Raw genomic sequence first — 23,869 nt, 5'->3', positions numbered from 1 at the left:
TCATTTTATGTCCAATGCAAATCATAGATATATGTTTTTCAGATAAGATCCTATTTTTTACAGTCAGAAACATAATAAACGAGGAACTATAGGAAAGCAGGTTTAAAGTAATGTTTTCACAGGTCCATCTTACAACCTGAAGCCTGACTTTTCCCAGAATTCAAAGGGCTTTATTCTGCACTCTTCCTATACACGCTCAGCGGCCCTCCCTGTTTCCATGATCACCACAACAAACAGAGGCTGCAGAAGGACTTGTTGCTATGCAAGAGCAGTCCCAACTACGTAAAGCATACATGACTAGACCATATGTCTACCTCAACACATTGTTAAGTACATACAGTAATTCTTCGCTTTTCAACATGTTGGGAACTGTCCAAACTTGTGGAACATTTTAAGAAATAGTTGAATACAGTGATTGTGCACATCTGATGAAAAAATAGACTTGAATGTGGGGATGACTGACAGAGAAGCTGCCCATCACAGCTAAATAAAGTGAGGCAGCAAATCTCTTTTATTCTCAGGTTTGAGGAAAAAAAGAAACTAACTACATACTCGTGTTAGTGAGTGGGCTTTGTACCATTTGATGGAAAGACCATTGCTACCCTCTGCTGGTGATGTAAAAGAAGACTACAGGGAGTTAGTGAAATGTTGAAATGTTTTTTGACTCAATTTAAATATTGGTGCTTTTATTGTAAAGTTTCACAATAGTTTATATTATTTTTTATGGAATTTAATGTCTTTCCTCCCACAGTCCAAAAAAACATGTAGATATAGGTTAGCGACTCTGATTGCTTGAAGGTGTGAATATTATGTTAAAGGTATACTTTACCCATAAAATGACCATTTGTACATCAATTACTCACCCCGTGTTACCTTGAATTCTTGTGGATTCTTCATTTATAGTGGAGATGTGTGAGAAAAACAAAGTATTTGTCAAGAATTCAAGGTAATATGGGGTGAGTAGGCCTAATTCATATAGGCCTACAAGTCATTTTGGTTTCAAGTTTTTGTTTAATGTGGGTCACATTGTGTGCAACCATACAACCAACAATGACATTTTTTAGATAAAGTTTTAGATGCACTGATGGAATTAAAGTTGTATTGCTTTTACAGTATTGTTTTATTCCCCTTGCCATCAAATGTGTCATATAAATCCAATAAATAAAAAATGCACTTTTGGGTAAAATGAGAGCAATTAAACAATTGCATGTGTTTCACTATTTAAAACTGAAACTCAAAAACTAAAGCTAGAATAATGGGTGTTGACTGCAACTTAAATGGGTGCAATAATTTAAAGACATATTTGATCATTTAGATCTGAGCTAAATCCGTAAGATTGTTATGACCACGTAATGTGTAGAAACCAGAAACTAGTCGAATTTATCCAGAAACCTGACCGCCACAACAAAATAAACTCAATTTCCCATAATGCACCTGTAAAAAACAGCGGCAGCGGAGGCGGCACGTTCAGACTTTGTTGCTGGGGAACAGTTTTGCGCGCTGCCGTTTGTATGTGTGTGTGTGTGTGTGTGCAGCTACAGCAGCTCTGTTAAACGGATTAAAGTTAGTGGAGTTAATGATGGAGTGTGACAAAAACCATGGCTGCTAACGGTTCAGCCACTGCTTCGGCCAGGCTGTCATTTACCATACATATTTATTGAGCTGCGGCATGAAGAGCCGAAAACAGAGGTCAGTCAAAACTGGAGGCAACAGAAAGAAAGGTAAACTGTTGTTAGCTTAGCTACCTGCTAGCAATACAGCTAGGTTACGTTAAGTAGCTGTTAGCGTCAGCTGTCACATTAGCCTTGTATGTTAGCTTACTAGCACTTGCTCTGTTAAGTTAATATGCTCTCACTCTCTCTCTTTTTGTGATTTTGCATGTGTTGTTAATGTGTCGCAGAAAGCATTTGTTCATTATCTTAACGTGTAACTCAGCTTGTAGGTTTGCAAAATGATGCTAATATTAATTTAAGCGAAAAGTTTACTTTTTTAATAAAAGACAATATTGTAAAATAAAGTCAACTACACTTTACTAGTTTTATTTGTAGAAATGTGTCTCTTTCAATGTTGTGTTCCAGTATTTATAGTTGCTGCAGTGTAGTCTAAAACTTTGATAAGTGCTGCTACACACGGTGGCTGGATAAGAGACTTTGCTGGTTATCTAACGTTAACGATGGAATTACAAAAAGATTAAAGTGCAGTAGGCTACAACTCAGCTACAACTCAATGTTTGCATCTGTAAGCTTTCTGTGTATCTGAAAAGTAACGCTGGTGAAAAATATCACCACATTATTACTAAGAATATTTCAGATATCAGACAATATAACCATCTACAAAATCATATGTAAAATAATCAAGTTGATCTTGCCGAACAGACTTAATAACTTAGTTTGTTAGTTTTTTAATTTCAGCATGCTCAAAGCATTGATTTAGACAACATGTTAAGATTATATCATAATATTATTCTGCAGAAATCCAGTAAGGAATGATATTGAACAATTGCACAGCCTTAGAAAACAGTATATGACTACTATTTCATCAGACATTGAGCTGAAACCTGCAGCAAATCCAGCTCTTACCTGTCTCATTATATGGTAACCTTTGGCATTAATATTTACAGTGTTTGTGTCTCGACTTTGCTGTAATCAAAAATAACTCTTTGCAGTCCCCAGCGATGTGTCCCCCGCCACCAACCTACCTCCTCTGGTCGAAGGCCAGCTAAGATGCTTCTTGCAGGTGGCGATAAGCCGGGTACTATGGACCGTTCACAAGCCTCCTACTGCAACATTTGTAAGGCTGCGCTGGTGGGGAGAGTCATCCAACGGGACACACTTCTTCCCGAGAGATGGATCACAGCCGTCACAGAAGACCATCAAGACCACAGCTCGCTTTCCTATCCGCTGTGGGCCGAAGCAGTTCACCTCATATCTTACAGGTAACAAATAAGGCTTTGGTGTTTGAGAACCAAAATGTTGTTTAAAATCAGCCACTAACCTGTCATTGATGAACAGATATGGGCTCTCTGGTGCTGGAAGTTCTGACAAAACCTGATCATTTGCCAATTGCACGGGCTCAGGTTGCGGGCATCTCTCGTCTCTCTCTGTCACACCCCATCAGTGGATTTTACACCCTTATATCTCCAACATCTGAAAAGCTGGGAGAGTTACAGGTGAGTGGAAACTTGAATTCACATTTACCTGCCAGCTGCATTTGTGGATTTTGTGGGATACTGAAGTAAATAATAACACATCACTTAAACGGAAACCTCCCCGAATGGCAAGTATTATCCCGCTTAAGTGACTTTAGGCAAGATCATTAATCTGCACCAGGTGCTGTTTAACGCTGACTGTGACCTTATGTTGTAAGGACAAAATAATATCACAAGTAGCATTTAAAGACATGGGAACCTCAAATATTGGATGTATTATGCCTTTCAAAACCTCTTAAGCCTATTAACATTTTTATCAACAATTATATCTGTTAAGTGTTAAGGGGACATTCAATAATTTAGGACGCACCACCTATCACCCACTTCTGGCTATTATCATCATTTGAAATTGTGGCATTGACAAACAAACTATTGAACCCCCCATAGATAGTTAGATGGATAGCAACATTTTATTGAACACCCTTAATAATGTTCAAGTTTGTACCTGTAATTATAAATCTTAGCCTTTTCTTTTACCCCCTCAGGTTTCCCTTCATTTGGAGCCTCTCACAGAAGCCTATGACAGCAGCAGCTCAGGCCCCATCACAGATATCAGCATTGAAGGACCACAAGCCACCACACTGACTGTGCCCTCACAGCCCAGATCGCTCTCAGCTGGCAGCGGGAAAGAATTAGCTGGCAGCAGCAGTGGAAACACTCCAAGGTTTGAAGTTGTTGCTGTTGGGATGTTGCTATAACATATATATTGTCCTGTTATAAGAGCTCACTGTTAGTATATTTAAATCTGAGCATAATAATCTTACTGTATATATTGCTGTAAAATTTTCAGAGGGAAAGACTACTTGTATTTCCAAAATGCCAAGAAAGGCAAAGAAGTGTCGCTGGAGAATCAAATGCCGACAAACGGATCTCCAAACAGTCAAACGGCTGTTAATCCTTCAAATCAGGAGCCTTGTGGCCAAACAACCAATGATATCCTCTCAGGTTGGTTGCAGCATGAATACACATCAGATGTGCTTAACCACAAACGCACAAATTTGACTTTGTTAAGAAATAGCCAACATTTTCTCTCATTTCAGTTATCCTCGAGCGTGGGAACAAGCTCAGAAATGCTATGGTTGTGTCAACTTTGAAATGTGACATGGATTCTGCCCCGGCTCTGAAAGACACCCCTCTACCTCTCCCAAAGGATAACATCCTGCCACCTTCCAAGTATGTTTAAAAAATGTGTAAAGGAAAAACAAAACAATGTTTTCTATCATCATAATATATTGCACACAATCTATATGATTTAATTCTTGTGTCTGCAGGCTGTTCCCATCTCCCTCTGGGATGTTTCTTCAAAATATTCTTCATGCTGATTCAACTCTCAAGCACTCTGAGGATGTTGCTGTAGTGTCAGACTGCAGCTTAGACTGTCCTGTTGACATGGATAACAGAGCCGTGACTCTGCTCCTCGGCAGGTACATATGTGTACATTTAATTCCAAAGGTGACAGAAAATGTTTTTATTGTTTTTTCCGCAAGATTTGTACTCTTTTTTTTCTTCTCCCCTCCCCCTTTCTTTTTGTTTTATTTAGCTTAAACACGTCTCCTCTGCCTCTCTGGGATGGAGAAGGCTCTTTCCCTGAATCTCTGTCTGGCCATAGCAGTGTGTGTGATGACAGTGAGCTCAATGATCCACAATATGATCAGAGCTTACTGGAAAATTTGTTCTACAAAACTCCTGTAAGTGGATGATTTTCTAAAAATATTTGTCGGGGGAAAAAGCAAGTTTTATGTGTAACATCACTGTCAGTGTACTTGTGTTGTAGCAGAGGGTTATTTGAAGTCGTTCTTGTCTTGTCTTGTTTTCTTTCAGATGTCAGATATCGGACCAGACGACACTGAGGTGGAGGGTCAAGGAACAGTGTCCCAGAGTAAAACACAGCTGACGCAGTCTGCACCAAAGATTAGTGGAAGGTAAGGGCCTTTACATGCTCCTTAAGCCATGCTGCTTGGACAGTAAAAAGCTCCTTTCATAAGATCAAGTGGGTGGGGGGGGTTGGTGGCGGTGGTGGTGGTGTGTGTGTTTTGTGTGTCCGTGTGTCCAATGGGTTTTATCCGTCCATCTTGAAAAGTAGCCACTCTAAAGGGCATATCTTTTCCCTAAGGTACTAAATGATCAAAACCTATAAATAAGCCTTTTTTGTAATTTAAGACAATTATTCACCATTTTTTGTCTGTGTTCAGTCCAGGATCAGAGCCTCAGCGGTCTGCAGATGTTGGTGGTATCCCTCCTGGTGTGAGTGCAGAGCAGTTGACTTTGCTAAGTTCGATCCGGCTGGCGCGAGTGACCATCGACTCCCTAATCGTACCTACAGGCAGTACAACCACCACACCTAGAAAGACCTCTAGTAAAGGGAAACCTCCTCGACCATTAATCAGCAAGAAGTGGTAGGCGAAACATTTAACATTATTTTGATCTCATTTAAAAATAATATTGAAATTATTAGCAACACAAGCCTTTTCTCTCTTTTTCCATTAGCACATATTTTATCGAGTATGTGTTCCCGATGGCCTCCACTTCCAGTCGACATGATCGTAGTAAGGGTGTCGATGGGGAGGTGATCAGAGCTGTTGCCAGTAAAGTCACAAGAGGAGGTATGACCTGTTACAATCTGCTTTTTATGAAACCCACCTGAGTGGTAAACACTGTTTTGGGTGCGGGATTTGTGACCGAATCTGATATTTTGTACTCTTCTGTGTTTTTTAGCGGTTAAGTTCCAGCAGCATTCTTTGTTTCCTGTCAACTTCAGTACAGCAACAGTTAAAAAATGGTGGGGAACTGATCTGATTTTCAAGATTTACTCACGAAAGAGCGACCAAAAAAAAGTAAGTGACTTAACATTAAAATGCATTATATTGGTTGGTTGTATACTGACTTCTGGGTATCTTCAAGTATCTTTGGGTCCACCTAGGTTATTGTTAAAACAAGGTATAGTTGATGCGAGTTGTTCTGGTAATAATAAATTATAATGTTCATCATCGTTTAGCACCGCTATAAAATAAGGTTCTTTCTTTATGTGACACTTTTATAAAATAGAGCTTCCATATTAAGCAAATAAAACTGACAGATAGACATTAATTAAATAAAGTACGATAATGAAGTGCTGCTGACCTTGGTTTCTTTTGTTGCAGCCTGTTCCCATCGGCAAGGCAGTTCATCCTCTGCGCTCTCTGCTGCAGAGCAAGCAGCTGACTCAGTCTGTCGTCTTACCTGTACAGACCGTGGAAGGAAACAGTGAAACACAGGAGATTGGACCTCTCAGGGTAATATATTTATATTTTATATATATAATATTTTTATTTTTTTATATATTTTTTTTATATATATATTAACATATTTTTTTAAATATATATATTAACATATTTTTGTGTATATGTATGTATGTATATGTATGTGTATATATACATGTGTTTATATATATATTTTTTTTTACCGAGGAATTTATGTTTGCAAGCCTGGTATTTGTTACCCAAGTGACTGTCATAGTTGTAATATTATTATTTTTCTCAGGTGTCACTAGAACTTGCTACAGACAACAAAGATTTCTCCTCTGAAAAAAGTAAAAGCAAGCTGGCTCAGAGAGATGCATCGCCTTCACAAACTGCACCCAGTCCACAGAGAGAGACCAGCTCCAGATCTCACCATGTTGCTTTTGGCAGGGAGGAGTTACCAGCTGCCTCTTCTGAAGATCCCAGGCTGAATGTTTGGAGTCCTCAGAAACCCTCAAAAAAAACGTCTCCTCATCTCGGCCTCCACACATCTCCTGACAAATCACGGCAGCAGGTGGAGGAGGATCCTGAGGTCCTGCTGCATACGTTACTCATGGTGCCAGATGGAAAGAACTTCAACTGTGGGCCCATGCAGGCTCCAAATGTGTACTTGAACTGTAAACTCTGGTGTGATGAGACAACGAGATCTGTCATGAGCTGGGGACAGGCAAATCCTTCTTTCAACTTTGTTCAGGTTAGCCCAGCAGAACGAGTCTTCTAACCATAGCTTAATTTTTTTATTTGGCTACGAAGGAAGCAACTTCCTCCTGCAGAATCCCACTGAAATGACTTTTTCTCCAACCTCTGTCTCAGGTGACCCCTGTGGCCTTAACAACTAAGCTGCTGGAGCGGATGAAGAACAACGTGATGGTAATCGAGGTGTGGCAGAAAACAGGAAGTACAGGGCAGGATCGACTCCTCGGTCTCGTTAAATTACCTCTCCACCAGTTCTACATGTCATTTAGGCAAGTAGTAGTAAGACAACACATTAGACACACGGATTACACAATTGTTTTAAACATAAATAAAAAATGTAATTAACTGGATTAGGAGTGAATTGACACAGAATTATCACTAAATAGTTCAAGTGGTAGTAGTAACTGTTATGGTAATGAAACAAAAACTAAACTATCAATTTGAATATGACAACTTCAGCTCCTATGAAATTGTAACTTAACTTGTAAATTGCAGTTCCCCCAATTTTCTGCCATTTTATAGACCAAATGCTCAATCGATTACTCAAGAAAATAATCAGCAGATCTTTTACTAACCTGCTCTCTGGGAGGTGCTATGGTACTCCTCCTCCAAATAGAATATGTTGTCTTTTATCCTACATGCCATACATTTCCTGAATTCTCAAAATGAAGCTCCGGGAATGTTCCACCACAAATCACACTACACACACGGAAATATATCTGTGAGGCTGTACATGAGACCAGTAACCCTTCTCTCTGCTTTTCTCGCCTTCAGGGATCCAAAGATCGCCCACCTGCTTCTCCAGGCGCAGTACCCTGTTTTAGGGGTGGACTGCTACATGCCGGTAGTTGATGTGTTCTCAGGTAGTTGTAAAGGACACCTCAGGGCTGTTTTGGCTATGGGCCAATCAGAGCAGATAGTTGCCCTCCAGCGCACGAAGGATGAAGAATACGACTGCTTGCCTCATCTTGTGAGACCAGTTCATCTGCTTGATCACCAGTCTCATTCACAAACAAAGGTCAGTGTTCATTTTTATTTACATAATGCTTGAAGCGTTGTTTGTGAGAGTGTTATTGCCAAACATCTACTTGCAGGTAAACGGCACCTTCCAAGGCAAGTTCCTCTGGAAGTACTAAAACCGTTTTTTTATAATTTACATATTACTTATAAGTTAGTGTGTAAACTAGGTGTAACACTGCTTATATTAAAATATTTAAAAAGACTTGAGTATGTGTGAAGCATGTTTGTCTGTTTTTGTTTGACTCATGGATGTGGATTATCTTTGTTTCCTGTACGAGTGAAGAGGACACACCGACTTTGTCAAGTCCCTTTCACCTCCTTGTGTTCCCTCTCAGGTGATTGCAGCACAACAGGAAGCAACGAGAGAGCATCTGTTTGTTATAAGAGTGGAGAAGGTAAATGGGCTGACACCTCTGCAGTCCACAGTGTGGGGTGAGGCTGACTGCTACATTCAGTACAGTTTCCCCTGTCAGGAGGCTGACCCTGCTGCAAAAGTGGACCAAAACCTCATAGAGAGTAGTAAGGCCATTTTTATTGTATTTCCCAAAAAGCTTTTCTTTCCTCTATATCCGTCTGACTTGCATCTCATCTCCAACAGACGTGAACCTGAAGTTGTTTCGTACCACCACCACTCTCTGTGTCCCTGACCCGGTGTTTGGCCACACCGAGACTCATGTGCTTCTGGCTCCTGAAGGAGTTCCTGTTCAGAGGCTGCTGCTCAGCTCTCTTTCAAGTCAAGGCCTAAGCAGTGGAGGGGGTGTCCAGTTTGATGTCTGGTGCAGGTTTGTGGTGGTCTTGTCCAATTGGGGGGAACAAATGGAACTTGAAAGGCATTCATTACAGCGAAAAGGCTGTCATCGGCCTGAAAAATCCTGAGGTTTCCTGTGCATAAATCCTAATCAATCTTAGCTTAATACTTACTGGTGTCATATAAAGGATCTGTATGTCTCTGCAGATATTATTATCCAAACGTTCGAGACCAGCTTGTGGCCAAAGGAATACTTCCGTTGTCAAAGCTGTGTGCCATGGTCACCATGCAGAGACAGCACCCTAATGATGCTCAAATGTTCTCCCTGCCCCTGATTCCCAGGACTGAAAGTCCCACAGGACATCAGCCTCAGCCCTCAGGTACACAGACACACAGAGTAATGGCAAAATAACACATGGACACATTTAGTATGTTCAATGTTGTGACTCGTATGTTATGTTTCTCAGGCTTATTAGATGTGTGCATTCGATACAAGCACCGACCAGTGAGACCTGAAGGACAGGCTGGCAAAGGAGCTGCCTCTCGTGTTGTGACACTCGTTGTTCAGGTGCACAGAGCATCAGGTCTGCAGGCTGCAGCAAGGTACGTCACTGGTTTGTATGGAATGGAAACTCCCCTTAGCAATGTAGAGAGCTGTGTTTGTTTGGGTAAATGTGTGTGAAACTGTTCCTAATTGTGTGACAAGTGTGCAGTGTTTGAATGCATTTTTTAAATTTCTGAATGGAAGTTCCGCTTTAGGATTGCCGTATGTTTAGAGCTCTAACTGCTCATACTTATTCCTAATTTCTGCTTTATACATATTTATACTTCCTCAATGTCATCAGTTTGCTATTGTGCTTCTGTGCTTCTGTTTCAGGGTTTTATCAGAACAAGATGAAAGATTCAGCTACTTTGCCGGTGTGGGAGTGAACTCGTACGTCACAGTCGAGGTCTCCTTCTTGCCCGAGAGTGAGAAGAGGTGCACCCGCGTAGCTGCCAGGACCTTCTGCCCGGAGTTCGACCACCACATAGAGCTGTCCTGTGATCTGCTGTTTCAGAGGAGCAGTGGAGAAACCTGCAGCCTGGCTGAGCAGCTGGAAGACGCTACTGCCGTCTTCACTGTCTGGAACAGAGACAGTCGCAAAGGTTTAAAAAAAGCTTATTTAGTTTTATTTACCACAATTACCTTTCAATAAACATATTATAATTGTATACATTAAAATGTATGTTGTTTCTTTTTGCAGTAACTATTTTCATGCAAGTGATATTTATATTATTAAACAGGCAGTGGTCCTACTTTTATCTGACTTATCCTTTAATATTAATAACATGTATAAGATACATTCAAACGAACATTAAATATAACTTTTGTTGTTAACAGAGCTGCTCAAGTTGTATTTAAAGATTGAGAATAAGTTTTACCTCTAGTTTGTGGACATCATATCTTTTAGTTTTAGTTTTTTAAATAATCTTCTATAGAAGCAGTACATTTGTAAGTGTTAACTTTTCATTTCAATCAGTAATATCAGTTACTCATTTGTTTTGTGCTGTTTGTTGCAGCAGTGCAAACTCATAAGCCTAAGGATGTGATGCTGGGCACAGTGAAAATACCTCTTGATGATCTCATCCTTAAAATAACAGGTATGCTGCACTCTGACTGCTCAGCTGGGTCAAACAGATTCATTTGATGAGAAGTCATTAATTTTTGTTTCTCTTTGCAACCATAAAGGTATTTCTGGCTGGCGTGGAGTGTATATATCTCAGGAAACAAGTTCTTCTCAGCACCAGCACATCTTGGTCGGGGGCCTTGATATCTCCATCAACTTCGCCCACCACTCGGACAGGGAAAGAGTCATTAAAGCTGCTCAGGGTTTGAGCTGGGAAATGGCCCATAATGACATGCAGGAAGATGAAGAAGCTTGGGAAGATGGTACGAGAAAGATGTCTTTGACTTTTTCGATGCCTAGAGCATGGATACCTGTTCACTGCTTGCTACTGCCGGGCCTCAGTGAGCTTGAGCGCACCACCTACTGCTATTTCAGGTACAAGTTCTACGACCAGGATGCCTTCTGCTCCCAGTTGAAGCACCCCTCTGTTGAGGAGGGTGGGCAGGCCACAGTGACTTTCCAGGGAAGTAGAACTGTGGAGCTGAGGAGCACTCAGCCCTTGATGTGGTATCTTCGAGAGGAGAGGTTGGAGGTTCAGGTGTGGGTTGCCTTTATAAAAGAGAAAACCCAAAGGCCCCGAGACACAGACCGACTGGTGGGTTCAGCGTTTGTCGACCTGTCCTCTCTTGCAAGGTCGCCCAAGCAGAAGCAGACTCTCAGTGGTAAGAAATTATTAATTGTGTTATAATTGAACTGATTATTGTTGCTCTAGTAAGGTTAGAGCTGTATTTCTGTATAGTCACATTTCTGTGGTTTGACAGGAGTGTATCCGCTGTTCAGACGCTCAGCAGCAGATCTACAAGGGGCTGCTCTGCGGGTGCACATCGCCCTGACGGCAGGTATTGCCCCCGTGGAGGTGCCTGCTGGAGTTGACACCCAGGTAGACTCGGACAGCCAGGGGGAAATCTCATCAGAGGAGGTGGAAGCAGCAGATCGAACCCTTTTGCCCTCTACACCCAAAAAATCACAAAGCAGCCACAAGAGTAAATTGTCCAGAACAACCCCAGACATCACATCCGTGCAGCACACAGAAATGAGCATGGATGAATCTTTCCCTGTGACTGTTACAGTGGACCAGGCTATGCACCTGAATCTCAAAGGTGAGCTTGTGACCTGAAAATCTTTTTCCTCTTCACTTTCTTTCTTTTTTCTTTTTTCATCGTGTTGTCATTTTCTGGCAGGATGTCCTCTAGCAGAGCGCATGGAAGGGTCACCATGCTGCTGTGTTTCGTACATCACTGCCAACTCTGCTGAACTAGCGTCCACAGCTGTCATAGCCAACACTGACTGCCCTGTGTGGGACCATCAACATGAGTGCAGGTCGACAGACATTTACATAACTCTTTATCTATGGTACACAGTCGTATGAAATAATAGTCTGATGATTTGTTTAACATTTACAGGCTTTCAAAGCAGCTACTGGTTGATCCACAACAATCTCTCGTGTTTAAAGTCTGGCATAAAGGAGGTACAGAAAGCAGTTTAACTTGATGACGTATATAGTATATTGATACTTTTGATACTTTTTATTCACTCTTGGGGTGTTTTACTTCCATAGAAACGGAGAGGGTGATTGGATTTGCCTCTGTAGACCTGTCCCCTTTAGTCTGTGGGTTCCAGTCAGTGTGTGGTTGGTACAACATCACAGACTTCAGCGGTCAGTGTCACGGCCAACTCAAAGTGTCCATCACTCCGCTAAAGGGGGTCCAAGACCTCCGAGGACAGAGAAAAACTGTGAATGAAGAAGCTGCCAAAAACTCACCGGTGAGAGAAAGTATTCATACATACAGTAAAAACAATATGTTTATGTTTAACTTGAATAATGATGACTGTGTTTGATTAGCAGGCTTTATTCCAGGCACTCCCTCTCAGCTACCACACCACAGCCACATACAGCAGCTTCCCCTCTCACATCAGTCGACACCCCGAGCAAAAGATCTCGTCGCCGGACCGCACAGACTGGCTGTTCTCTGAAAGGTTTGTCACATTTCCATTTAGTCATTTATTTAAAATGTATCTCTACTTGCTGGAGAAAAAAAACGTCCATGTTGTATTAATTCATCTTTACATCCGTTCAGGTCTAATGAGAGTGACCGCCACTTTGAGCACATGGACCAAGTACGTCTTTACCATCAGGGTCTGCAGGAGCAGACCTGCTGCTCATTCTGTCTGTAGCAGCAGTGCTGGTGACCTCAACCCCTCCAGCTCCTTCCTGTTTTCAGCTCTCAGGTATCATCACATAGACATTCATTGCTTTGTTGATTGTTTAGTTTTTTAAATCCAAGCTTTGACTTTTACTCTTTGTTCTCCCAGGAAAAAACTGTCTGAGCTCGACAACATCCAGAGATACTTCAGCCGTAAACTTTCAACTCCCACATTCCCATCCACGAGTGAGCAGGACTGTCAGACCAACCACCAGCAACCGAAGGACACGGAAACAGACACATGTCAGCTTCTTCTCAAGTCCAACCACTTAGTTGGACAAGTCAACAACATCATTACTGGTGAGCTCTTTCACCTGCTTAAAGGGGCCATTTTATGGGTCTGAAATTACCAGCAACATTTTTCCTTTAATAGACTTTAGTGAATACATAATTTTAGCATTTAAAAATGCTACAATGGATAGTGTGTGTGTGTATATATATATGTGTGTGTGTGTGTGTGTGTGTGTGTGTGTGTGTGTGTGTGTGTGTGTGTGTGTGTGTGTGTGTGTGTGTGTGTGTGTGTGTGTGTGTGTGTGTGTGTGTGTGTGTGTGTGTGTGTGTGTGTGTGTGTGTGTGTGTTTTAAGTTCTCCAATAGTAATTTTACCATTTAAAGATAATTCTTGGCTAGTAAGCTTTGTTCTAGTTTCCCAAACCTTGGCAGTCGACCCAGAGTGTCATTACGGACACAGTCCTGTGTCGCTTGCACACTTAAACCATAAATGGAGGCATGACTGTATCGTTCAGTCCTCTGTATAAAGACTATTAGTGCTGGAATGTCAACTAGTGGAATAAAGTCAACACTGCATTGCTACCACTCTAAAAGTGCCCAAGCTATTTATATCAAGTTGTTGTACCGTACTTTAGGGCTGCAACTAACAATTATTTTCAATATCGATTAATCTGCAGATTATTTTCTAGATTAATCATTGTTTTTTCGGGTGTAGGCTTGTTTTATCTGACCAACAAATTCTAACATTTGAAAAGTTGAAAACAATATTATTTGGGATTTCAATAAAACAATTTGTCGTCCTGAGTAGTCTGAGCTTCTCTGTGCTTTGTAGGTGTGGTCCGATAAACTGTTTGCTCTTTCAGCACTGTTAGTGCTTATAGCACCGTTAGCCGCTAGCTGCAGGCTGCTGCCTTAGCTGTCTCCATGTTGAGAGCCATGTGGGGGCAATCTCTCTGCTCTGAATTTCGGGTTGAGAATATTTAAAAGTATTCTTTTTTTGATTACTGGAAGAAAAAAAACACTTAATGATAACTGGCAATAAAATATAGTCTAATGGAGAGGGGGGGGGAAGCATGGTCTTCTCAAGAGCAGTGTTACTAAAATCCTCGCTGTCCTCTTCACCCAGGTCTACAAGGAAAACACTTGGAAAGAATTCTCTCAGACCCCCTGAGCAGATCTTCCCCTGTTGGAGACAACAACCCTCAAACTATCCCAGAGAGCATCTCCAGTCCATGCAGAGCTTCAAATTCTTCCCAAGACGATGTGTCTCTTCTGCGCTCACCACTGGCAAAGATGTCTGAGGACCTTATAGACTCTGAGCCCGAGGAAGAGCAGGACAGACACAACTACAAGGTTACTGTGTCCGAGGACGAAAACGAAGGAACAGACGAAGATGGTACAGGTTGCACACGGGATGAGGAAGATAATGATGATGGTGATGAAGAGGAAGATTACGAGGAGGTTGTGGTGAAGCCGAGGCCTCTAAACGAGGTGACCTCTTTAACAGACAAAACCAGTCCTTGGACCAGCATCATGTCAGACCCTGACCTGGTTTCTCTGGAGAGCCTGGAGGCGGATCTGAGCGAAGATGAGGACGAGAAAAGGCAGATGGTAAATCTGCGAACTCCGGACGGTAGTGGGGCCGAGAGACGAGAAGAAGAACATCAACAAAGTGACAGTTTTAATGGATCAGTAGTAGACTCATCAGACACAGAGGGAGATGGTGAAAGGACCCAACCCAACAGCCCAAACGAGGGGTCGGCTGACAGAGCTTCATCATCCACCGCACAGCACGCCACGGATACCCATGATGCTTCATGCTCCCCCGACAATCAAGACGTTCCACTCCAACCGTATCCTTGATCTGTATTTGTTGTTGTCTGTCAGATTATATTTTACTGTTATCATTTGTTTTAGAGCAGGGGTGTCAAACTCATTTTAGTTCAGGGGCCACATTTAGCACAATTTGATCTCAAGTGGGCCGAACCAGTAAAATCACAGCATAACAACCTGTAAATAACGACGACTCCAAATGTTTCCCTTTGTTTTAGTGCAAAAAAGTACATTCTGAAAATTTTCAAACTTAATCTTTTTACAAAACATTATGAACAACCTGAAATTTCTTAAGAAAAAAAGGTTGAATTTCAACAATAGTATTAGTTTATCATTTACACATGTGTGTTACAACTTACTGATCACAGTGTATCTACAAAGGCTTTTACTTTATGATCAACAACACATTGTTACACTTTGCAAAGTCATCTGCATGTTTGACACCCCTGTTTTAGAAGGTTCAGTGAGTGAATTGTCCTTCAGCTAGCAGGTAGCTTTGAGTGTCCTTTGTTCCCTGTCATACTCACTTGTGTCTTTACGTGAAGGTGTGAGCAGATGCATGCAGCCACACTCTGTCACTGGTTCTTCGTGTGATATTTAGTGTAACCGTGTTTTTAAGCTGAACTCAATCATTTTATGGATGCTTTAACATTCTACATCAAGCTCGGTCCCTGTGGAGGTCCCTAATTTCTTCCTCCCCTCTCACCAACTGGAGGCCTCTATGAGAGTCATTCGTTTAGCTCCTTGTTTCTCCAGGACGGCCACTGACCCAGTGAGTATTTGTCACCAACTCAACTTCCGGTATTCACACTCACTCGCTCTCTCTCCCCCTTTTACTGTTCACTCTCCTCTCACTGAGTACCTGAATATATTGGTTTAATTTATAACTTCTTAGTTTTTAGCAATTGTCTTTTATTATTACTATTGGAAGAATGTGTTACTTGCTCCATAACATTTATAGTCACTAGACATCAGGACCAAACTCCATGCAAACGCAGGGCGTTATTAATAGATGACTTTACACATGACCCATACTGAGCAGAGACCAGTTCAGAAGTTCAGTGTAATTCCACTTGCAGCATTAACAGCTTGTACAAATATTTTAAATAGATTATGTACATACTGTTATAGGATTATGAGTGCATCTGGTGTACATTGTTCCGCCCATTGTTTACACTGCAGAGGAAATTGTTCCATCTATTTGCCCTCATTCAGTCTCTATTGCAGCGCTAATGTTTTTCCCCGTCCCAGCCTTTAGCTTTGGGAAAGGAGTTGACAAAGTAGTTTGAACAGTCTTAAGACAAGTGTGAGTTTGTATCCCGTCTGTCACCTTCAGTACACTCTATTTAAGGACATGCGGCATAGAAATTGTCAGTTTACTCACAACATTGGATGCTGTCAACATACAAACTGCTCTTTCATGTCGGCCAGACCTATGTGTTATTATGAAATTGATATGAAAAAGATATCTTTATTAAGCTATTGAATTGTAAAAACCTTCAATCACTGTAGAATAGTATAACTCGTAACATGTCAAGCCTTGCAGACATTTAATATTACAAAAAAAAATAACAACAAAACACTGCAGAACAATAGGCCTGGTGTGAACATTAATATCTGAAAATATCTGCAGTCGGTAACATCACACAAACTAAAGCACACTGACTATGACTCTATGATGACTCAAAGCCTAACGGCCAGTTGGGAAGCACAACAGAGGTGTATTTCTGCGTCACACCATCCTTAATGTGTCGTCAAGGAGGGTGTGGAGATATCAGAAATTGTACTCCATGTACTACAGACATGTGGTACGCCTATTAAACAGTCCAGCCATTAACGAAAACCAAAGAAAGGTTTGCTCTGTTTGAGCAGTCACTCACATGTTACCACACACCTCAAACACTCAATACATTATCCTCTGACTAATCAGTATGCTAGTTTGATTTGGGTACAATAGAAAATTATTAGGTATTCACACTGCAGGTGTTTTTTTTTTTTTCAGGGGCCGAGCTCTTCACTCCACAGCATTCCACATCACCGAGGTCCCCGACAGCGTCCCAACATGTCACCGTCATCCCTGAAGAAAGAGACTGAAAGAATAGCAAAAATATTTGCAGCTCACTTTGATGACAATCACTAGTGTGGTGCTAGAAATGTGTACAGCTCAGTGGTTTGAGATCATGTGAAATAAATGTGACATTTTGTATTTTTATAAATAAATATGAACTGTTTATTGTTTCAACACTGGATACCTTTTTTTTGTATTTTGCTAACACGTGTTTTTGTGTCTTGGAACAGGCCTCAGATCACATTAAGATTGACTCCTGTTTTAACATGTTCTTCATTTCTGTTTCGCTGAAGGCCAAATAGCTCCAGTCAAAAATACATGACGCTTTCATCTGGAGACACATTTTTAACATAATGTACAGTACACAGTACAGTAGAAAAGGGTTTTCCTAGTGACCTGTTTGGTGATATAACTGGACATAAACGGTTTTAAACGGCTGAGTTTAACACAATAAGTTGTAAGTATTTAGCACAGACTGTATACAATATGTATTTAGGGTGTTACAGGTGCAGTGCAGATTAATACAACAGTATTCACTTTAAATTAGTGCTTTTATTTTTTTATTTTTTTTAAAGATTAAATCACCCAATTCCACCTAAGCAGTTTTAATTGATGGAACTATTTTTTCATGCTTGCCATGGGTCCTAATTTAAAATAACACACACTAGCAGGGGGTTCAGGCCCTCATTTATTTTGAAGGAGAAGGACACAGATATCCTTATGGGCTCTTGTCTATTTTCGTATTACACAATATGCAAATGACCTAACAAAGAAATTCAGATGAAATTTATTATAAAGATAATACTATTTTAAGATTAAATAAGTTATGAGCTATGATGTTTGTTTTTTTACACTTCATTCTTTGAGCCCCTCAGTCAGTAGTCCTTTAACAAGACATGAATTCAATGTCTGTTGTTTGTCTTCTGGTTTTAAAAGCAGCTGAGTCATCCTGACCAAATGAGGCACTTTGCCTGAAAATGTAAAGAACACAAATAACTACCTAGACTTTCAATATTTTATAGGGAAAACATTGTAATTGAACTCTGAAAGGACTTAAAGTGACTGGACTTCCTGGTTTGTACAAAGTTTCTGTTTATTCTTTTTGTATGTCAATTGTTACACCTCTTTGTCAATTAAGAAACCAAAATCCTCTCTGGTAACTACAGAGCCTCTGCGCACATATCAGTGGAGCAGCTGGTGTGCACAGGGTGTTTCCGGAGGTCCTGCATGACGGCGCAGCGGCAGCAGCTTCATCAGATAGTCAACAAGTGGCGCGCGAGAGGCTGGACTCCGGCCGCGAGTGTCGCTCATTTTGCTGTCGGGTGTTTTCGTTGCTTTGCGTTATTTTGTATTTGCCGGCTGTTTTAAAGTGGCATGAGAGTTTGGAGATTTTTTATGGCTAATGTCACAACAAGAGGACTTCACTTTCAAAAGACAAACTTTACAATACCTGAAACTTGACGTCGACTACAGGAGCTAGTCCACCTGCATCCGCCATGAAGCGACAGAGGATTAGTTTGTTAGAATATTTAAATCGTAGGATATAATTATTTACTGCGGACACGGCTGCGTTTTGTTTTGTTCGTAAGACTTTGTTGATCCTCTGAGCTGAGTCAGTGATCATGGCTGGTGGTGGAGGATCTGCTGATCTGGCTCCAACAGTGGCTGTCAAGGTCTTTGCAGCCGGAACAGCTGGCTGTGTGGCCGACCTGGTCACGTTTCCCCTGGACACAGCCAAAGTCAGACTGCAGGTGAGGATCATCACTTAAAGTGTAGAAATACTGAGATCATTAAACCTCCATACAATCCCGTCATATGATAAATTACTTTCCTTTAACTGTTTTAACATGATGGTCTACATATATGCTGTCAAAGCACTTTATATGTATTGGGATGTAACTAGATGCATTTACTCAAGTACCTAACTTAAGTACAGTTTTGGTGTACTTGTACATTAGCTAATTTACATTTATTGTACTTTCTTCTTCTACTCCACTACATTTCGGAGGTAGATATTTGACTTTTTACTCCACTACACCCTGAAAATAAATGTATATATTATTATCATGTATTATTATAGATTAAGCTACCCAGCAGTATATTAAGTCATCACACTTAGTTCCACTTTACCAGCTGAAACCTTAAAGTGAAGAAAATAATCCATCAATAATTATATTCCAGTATGTACTATACATTATTAAGTAAAAGATATGAATACTTCCCCCTCCTCAGGTCCTTACAACCCCCATATTCCTTGAAACAAGACATGTCCTCATTGGTACTGACAGCCCTGCTGGTTGCATTGTTTTTCAGCAGGCACAGAACAGGAGGAAATTCTTGTCAGAAGTGCATGTTTCTACATGTCAAACCAGTGACGCAACACTTATAACAAACAGAAAGGAATATGATAAATGGCATATAAACACATCACGAGTGACCTGTGAATGTTTTTAACATGTTGTGCATTTATGTGGCTTCAGATTCAAGGTGAATCCCAGCCCTCATTGAAAGGCCAAAGGATGAAATACAGAGGTGTGTTCGGCACCATCTTCACCATGGTGAAGACTGAGGGCCCCAGGAGTCTGTACAGTGGACTGGTGGCAGGGCTGCAGAGACAGATGAGCTTCGCCTCGGTCCGCATCGGCCTGTATGACACCATGAAGCAGTTCTACACCAGAGGCTCTGAAAGTATGTGTCCAACAGACAAACAAGCAGTGGACAGAATACAACCTCTTTCCATTGCCATGGGCAAACTATACCGCGCTTACTGAAGGAGAGCTATGACACTGTCAAACACTGCCCCCAAATGTCAGAAAATGCATTACATTACATATTACATTAAATATAAAATATTACTGACAATGTAGGATACATAGAATAAATCCTGATCATATAACTGCAAAACAGACTATTTCAATACATAGAAAGTTTGTGCCCACAATACAAAGACTTATACTCTCTGATCTGGTTTTACATGAAGCCAGTTCCCGGGTGTAGGACACAGATTCCTCTTACAGGGAACAGATTTGTGCCGTAAGCCTGATCTGCAGACCAAGTATTATCTTTCTATCTGTGCATGTCTGCAGATAACCAGTCAAACCAGTTTGAAAGTTCACGAAATAACTTAAAATGAAGGTTCAGAATTGAAGATAATATAGGATGTAGTTATTTCTTGTTGATTGTCGGTAACATATTTTATTCAAACACATATAACACACAGTCAAATTTCAATAATAATTTTAATAAGTATCAAAACTGCACCCCTGTTCAGTCTTCAGTTACTGTGTTAACTTCCTTTTGGCATCAGAGGGAAACAAATGCCTTTGCTTGTATCACAGATGCAGGAATTGGGGCGAAGCTGATGGCGGGCTGCACCACGGGGGGGATGGCGGTGGCCTTCGCGCAACCCACTGATGTGGTGAAAATCAGGTTCCAAGCTCAGGGCTGCCTGCCTGAGAGCGGCTCTGTGAAGAGATACAGCAGCACGTTTGATGCCTACAAGACCATCGCCAGGGAGGAGGGCGTTAGAGGGCTCTGGAAAGGTAAATTACAATGGGGGAAATTATTTTACCTTACAGTAGGTGTAATTGTTGCAAAGTCAGTAATAATCTCTAAACGGTAAGCAGCGATACAGGGATTCTTACAGAGCCTACATTTTAGAAATCAAGTTAACAGCCACAACTTACTTTACTTTATTTATATTTAATACATCTTTTGTCAATGATGTTAAACTTGAAAATAACCCATTTTTTAATTGTACACATAAAAGTCAGTTTACAGGTCTTGGAAAGAACTACCTTTTTAATACCTTTTGCCTCAGGTGATGTTACTTGAGTTGCACAACATAGGGTTAGACGATATCTCTGATTCTGCTTCATCAGTTTTTATCCTACAATGCTGAACTGGCTTTTCAGGTTGTTTGCCAAATATAACTCGTAATGCCATCGTAAACTGCTCCGAGCTGGTTACATATGATATCATCAAAGAGCTCATCCTGAAGTACAACCTGATGACGGGTAAGTGACATGTTACACTTCACTTGAGTCCTCTGCATTTCACCCGCTTTGTCAACGTGGCGGCCTTCTTCATGACGACTTTGTTCCCAACAGACAACATGCCGTGTCACTTCGTAGCAGGCTTCGCAGCAGGTTTCTGCACTACCATTGTAGCGTCTCCGGTGGATGTGGTGAAAACACGCTTCATGAATTCAGCGCCTGGGAAGTACAGCGGCGCTATTAACTGTGCCTTAACCATGCTGATGAAAGAGGGACCCACGGCTTTCTATAAGGGGTACGTAGTGTAGTTATCAAAAGTAATACAAAAGTAAAAGGTTTTAAGATGTAATATTTATTTCTTGATTCATCTGATTTTGTTTTATAGATTTATGCCCTCGTTTCTTCGTCTGGGTTCCTGGAACATTGTGATGTTTGTGAGCTACGAGCAGCTTAAGAGAGGTGTGATCAGATTACAACAGTCCTTGGAGTCTCCACTCTGACGGTCTGAGAGCTGGTTTGGTGCTGGATTGGTGTTCTTTGTGTGGCAAAGCCTGGACTCGAGACAATAAGGGTTATGGATGCTGATCGGACCTGCTCTGTCTCAAGGATTAAACTGAACCCGCATGTTCTTAAAGAAGCCACATTAAAAAAATATATGCAGTGATTATTAATGTTGAATTGCGCACAATATTTAATTAGTTATTTTTTAGCCATGTTTCTAATAATGTTTACAGAGAAAAAGGTCTATTTACAGAATAAGTCTGGTGTGGACGGGGACGCAGGGTTTCCCCCTGTCGGAGTTACAGTGCTTTCTATTAACACTTTTTTAAATTATTTCTTTATTGTTTTGTTTGGGTTTTGTATGTCATGTCTGATTTCAGGTGTTGCATCTCTGTGTTACATCATCTAAAAATGCAGTCTATGACTAATGCATTTTTAGGAATTAGGGTTGCAATTAACAATTTTTTTATTGTATGCAATTTAAAAAGAAATTGTCTTTTAAGATAAAATAAACTTCCCACAGGGAAATTTATCGTTGCCTCCAATCTGCTGCATCACACAACACAATTGCCAACAGCGTTACAATGCACACACACACACACACACACACACACACACACACATAGATCATACATACACTCATGCATACATTTGATCTTTAAAATGTCAGAATATTGTGAGAATCTCATCAGATGTCTTGTTTTGTCCGACTAGCACTCCAAAAACCAAAGATATTCATACATAATGTTACATAAGACAACAAAAAAACTTCAAATCATCACAATTGAGAAGCTGGAGCTGGGGAATATTTGATTGTTGATTTTCTGTCAGTCGACTCGTTGATTAATCAATTTATCGTTTCAGCTCCATTAATAATGAGTCACAGTTATTTACTCTATTCTGCCGAATGATCACTTAAATACTAAAAAAAACCTCATATATATATTATCCTTCTATCTATGAATGCTACTTATTATATATATATTAATATATAATAACATGTGCATCAATGTATCATACAATTAATCCAGGACACTGTAACCATACAAACAAAGCATCATTCACAAATGAAATACAGTATGAATGGAATAAACCAAAAATATCTGTTTGAAAGAGCAATTTCTACAAAGGTCAACCAACATTGACCCACATTCCCCACCAAGTGTCACTCCATACCTGCTCTACTACCGGATGCTGTTATAGATACTCTTCTGTATAATCCCCTATACCAGTGACCATTCAGGAGGACAATGCAGAGATACAAACACATCCTAACTGTGAGATATGAGTCAATACTGACACTTTTCAGACATGACTCAGGCGTTTTATAACAAATGTGTTTACATTAAAAATATGCTTTTATTGTGCGGTGCCATATTTTTTTAGAAAATGGCCCAGTGTCGCTTGTTGTGCCCAGTAATTTAATGAAATACTTTATGCTTTTCAGCGAGGGTGGCTTTGTTTTGGCATTTTAATTATTGTTATCATTTGAAATCTAAATACTGTTACGAGCTCGACATGTTTCTGTGCAGAAATAACCAGGTTCTCCATCAAATAATGCAGAGACACGGAGGTGAAAGAGGCGAAAAGCACAAAACAATCAGCTGACAGACAAGAAAATTGCCCAATTTGAGTCTTGTGGGACAAAAGAGGCTGCTGACAAAGATGTAACTGAAGTCTGTGGTGTAACAAAAGCCTCTGAACACGCTCCACCTTGCTAATCATCTCCTGTAGTGCCAGTGAGGATTCTGCATGGTTGAATTAGTATGTTGAGCTGTGCTGGGCCATATGGCACTCTGGCTAACCCTTATGAGCGTTTAGGCCAGTTGATCGGGTTGGAAGACACAAAGATTATTGAACAAGTGATGAGTTTTACTAGATTACCTTTTGGCCTTTTATAAAAAGACATACTGGTGAATGTTAGGATGAGTAAGTAAAGTGTTGGTCATGCTCCTTTGCTGACCTTGGCAGGAGTCTCTGCACACAGGCGATCGGAGAGATCGAGTGTCGGTGAGCAGTTCAAGTTCACTGAACTGACTTTTTTCTGACTTGAGGAAACACAAATATGTTCTTACCATCGATTTGATGATGTACATTTTTCTATTGTGCTGTTTAAAATAGATGTTGTGGTTGTTACCTGGATTTTAAATGATGCTGCACTTTCTATGTACTACCTCCCACAGATAAGTGACCTAATGTGCCACACTTACATTAATATAACATATTTTAGATGCGTTTTTATTTCTTTGATATACTGATTCATTCAGAACATTTCTCTGTGGGGTGTTGGAAGACTTCTTGGTTGTCAATGCAACCAAAAAATAAGAAATATGTTACATTATTTCATCACAAAATTGGCCCTGAAATGGTTTGAATTTAACTTAATAAAATATAGTGTGAACACGTAGTCGCCCGTCAGGA

The 23,869-nt window shown here is 40.6% G+C and overlaps 2 protein-coding genes across 2 annotated transcripts; both read left to right on the top strand.

The window, feature by feature from the left end:
* Window positions 1-1,486: 1,486 nt before the first annotated feature.
* c2cd3 (C2 domain containing 3 centriole elongation regulator) lies at window positions 1,487-17,126 on the top strand. Its single transcript, XM_029447080.1, is given in 34 exon segments — window positions 1,487-1,721; window positions 2,666-2,935; window positions 3,012-3,169; window positions 3,694-3,872; window positions 3,999-4,153; window positions 4,249-4,381; window positions 4,480-4,632; window positions 4,749-4,896; window positions 5,030-5,130; window positions 5,401-5,604; window positions 5,696-5,811; window positions 5,924-6,042; window positions 6,349-6,480; window positions 6,728-7,180; window positions 7,300-7,451; window positions 7,957-8,200; window positions 8,538-8,721; window positions 8,801-8,984; window positions 9,158-9,330; window positions 9,418-9,553; window positions 9,828-10,096; window positions 10,511-10,591; window positions 10,680-11,279; window positions 11,379-11,717; window positions 11,799-11,937; window positions 12,021-12,085; window positions 12,176-12,381; window positions 12,464-12,594; window positions 12,696-12,789; window positions 12,791-12,846; window positions 12,931-13,121; window positions 14,178-14,904; window positions 15,548-15,656; window positions 16,887-17,126. Coding segments are annotated over 34 exon segments (6,591 nt in total). The 5' UTR covers window positions 1,487-1,669; the 3' UTR covers window positions 17,025-17,126.
* A 1,023-nt stretch (window positions 17,127-18,149) lies between these two features.
* LOC115017606 (mitochondrial uncoupling protein 2-like) lies at window positions 18,150-21,981 on the top strand. The gene is made up of 6 exons (XM_029446229.1): window positions 18,150-18,703; window positions 19,433-19,640; window positions 20,291-20,494; window positions 20,867-20,968; window positions 21,062-21,242; window positions 21,333-21,981. Exons 1-6 carry the CDS (start codon window positions 18,575-18,577, stop codon window positions 21,445-21,447), a joined length of 939 nt encoding a protein of 312 aa, XP_029302089.1. The 5' UTR covers window positions 18,150-18,574; the 3' UTR covers window positions 21,448-21,981.
* The last annotated feature ends 1,888 nt before the right edge of the window (window positions 21,982-23,869 follow it).

This window comes from Cottoperca gobio, chromosome 13 (assembly GCF_900634415.1).
Source record: "Cottoperca gobio chromosome 13, fCotGob3.1, whole genome shotgun sequence".
NCBI lineage: Eukaryota > Metazoa > Chordata > Actinopteri > Perciformes > Bovichtidae > Cottoperca > Cottoperca gobio.
The sequence above is the reverse complement of the archived record's forward strand: the minus strand, read 5'-3'. Positions and strand labels throughout refer to the sequence as shown.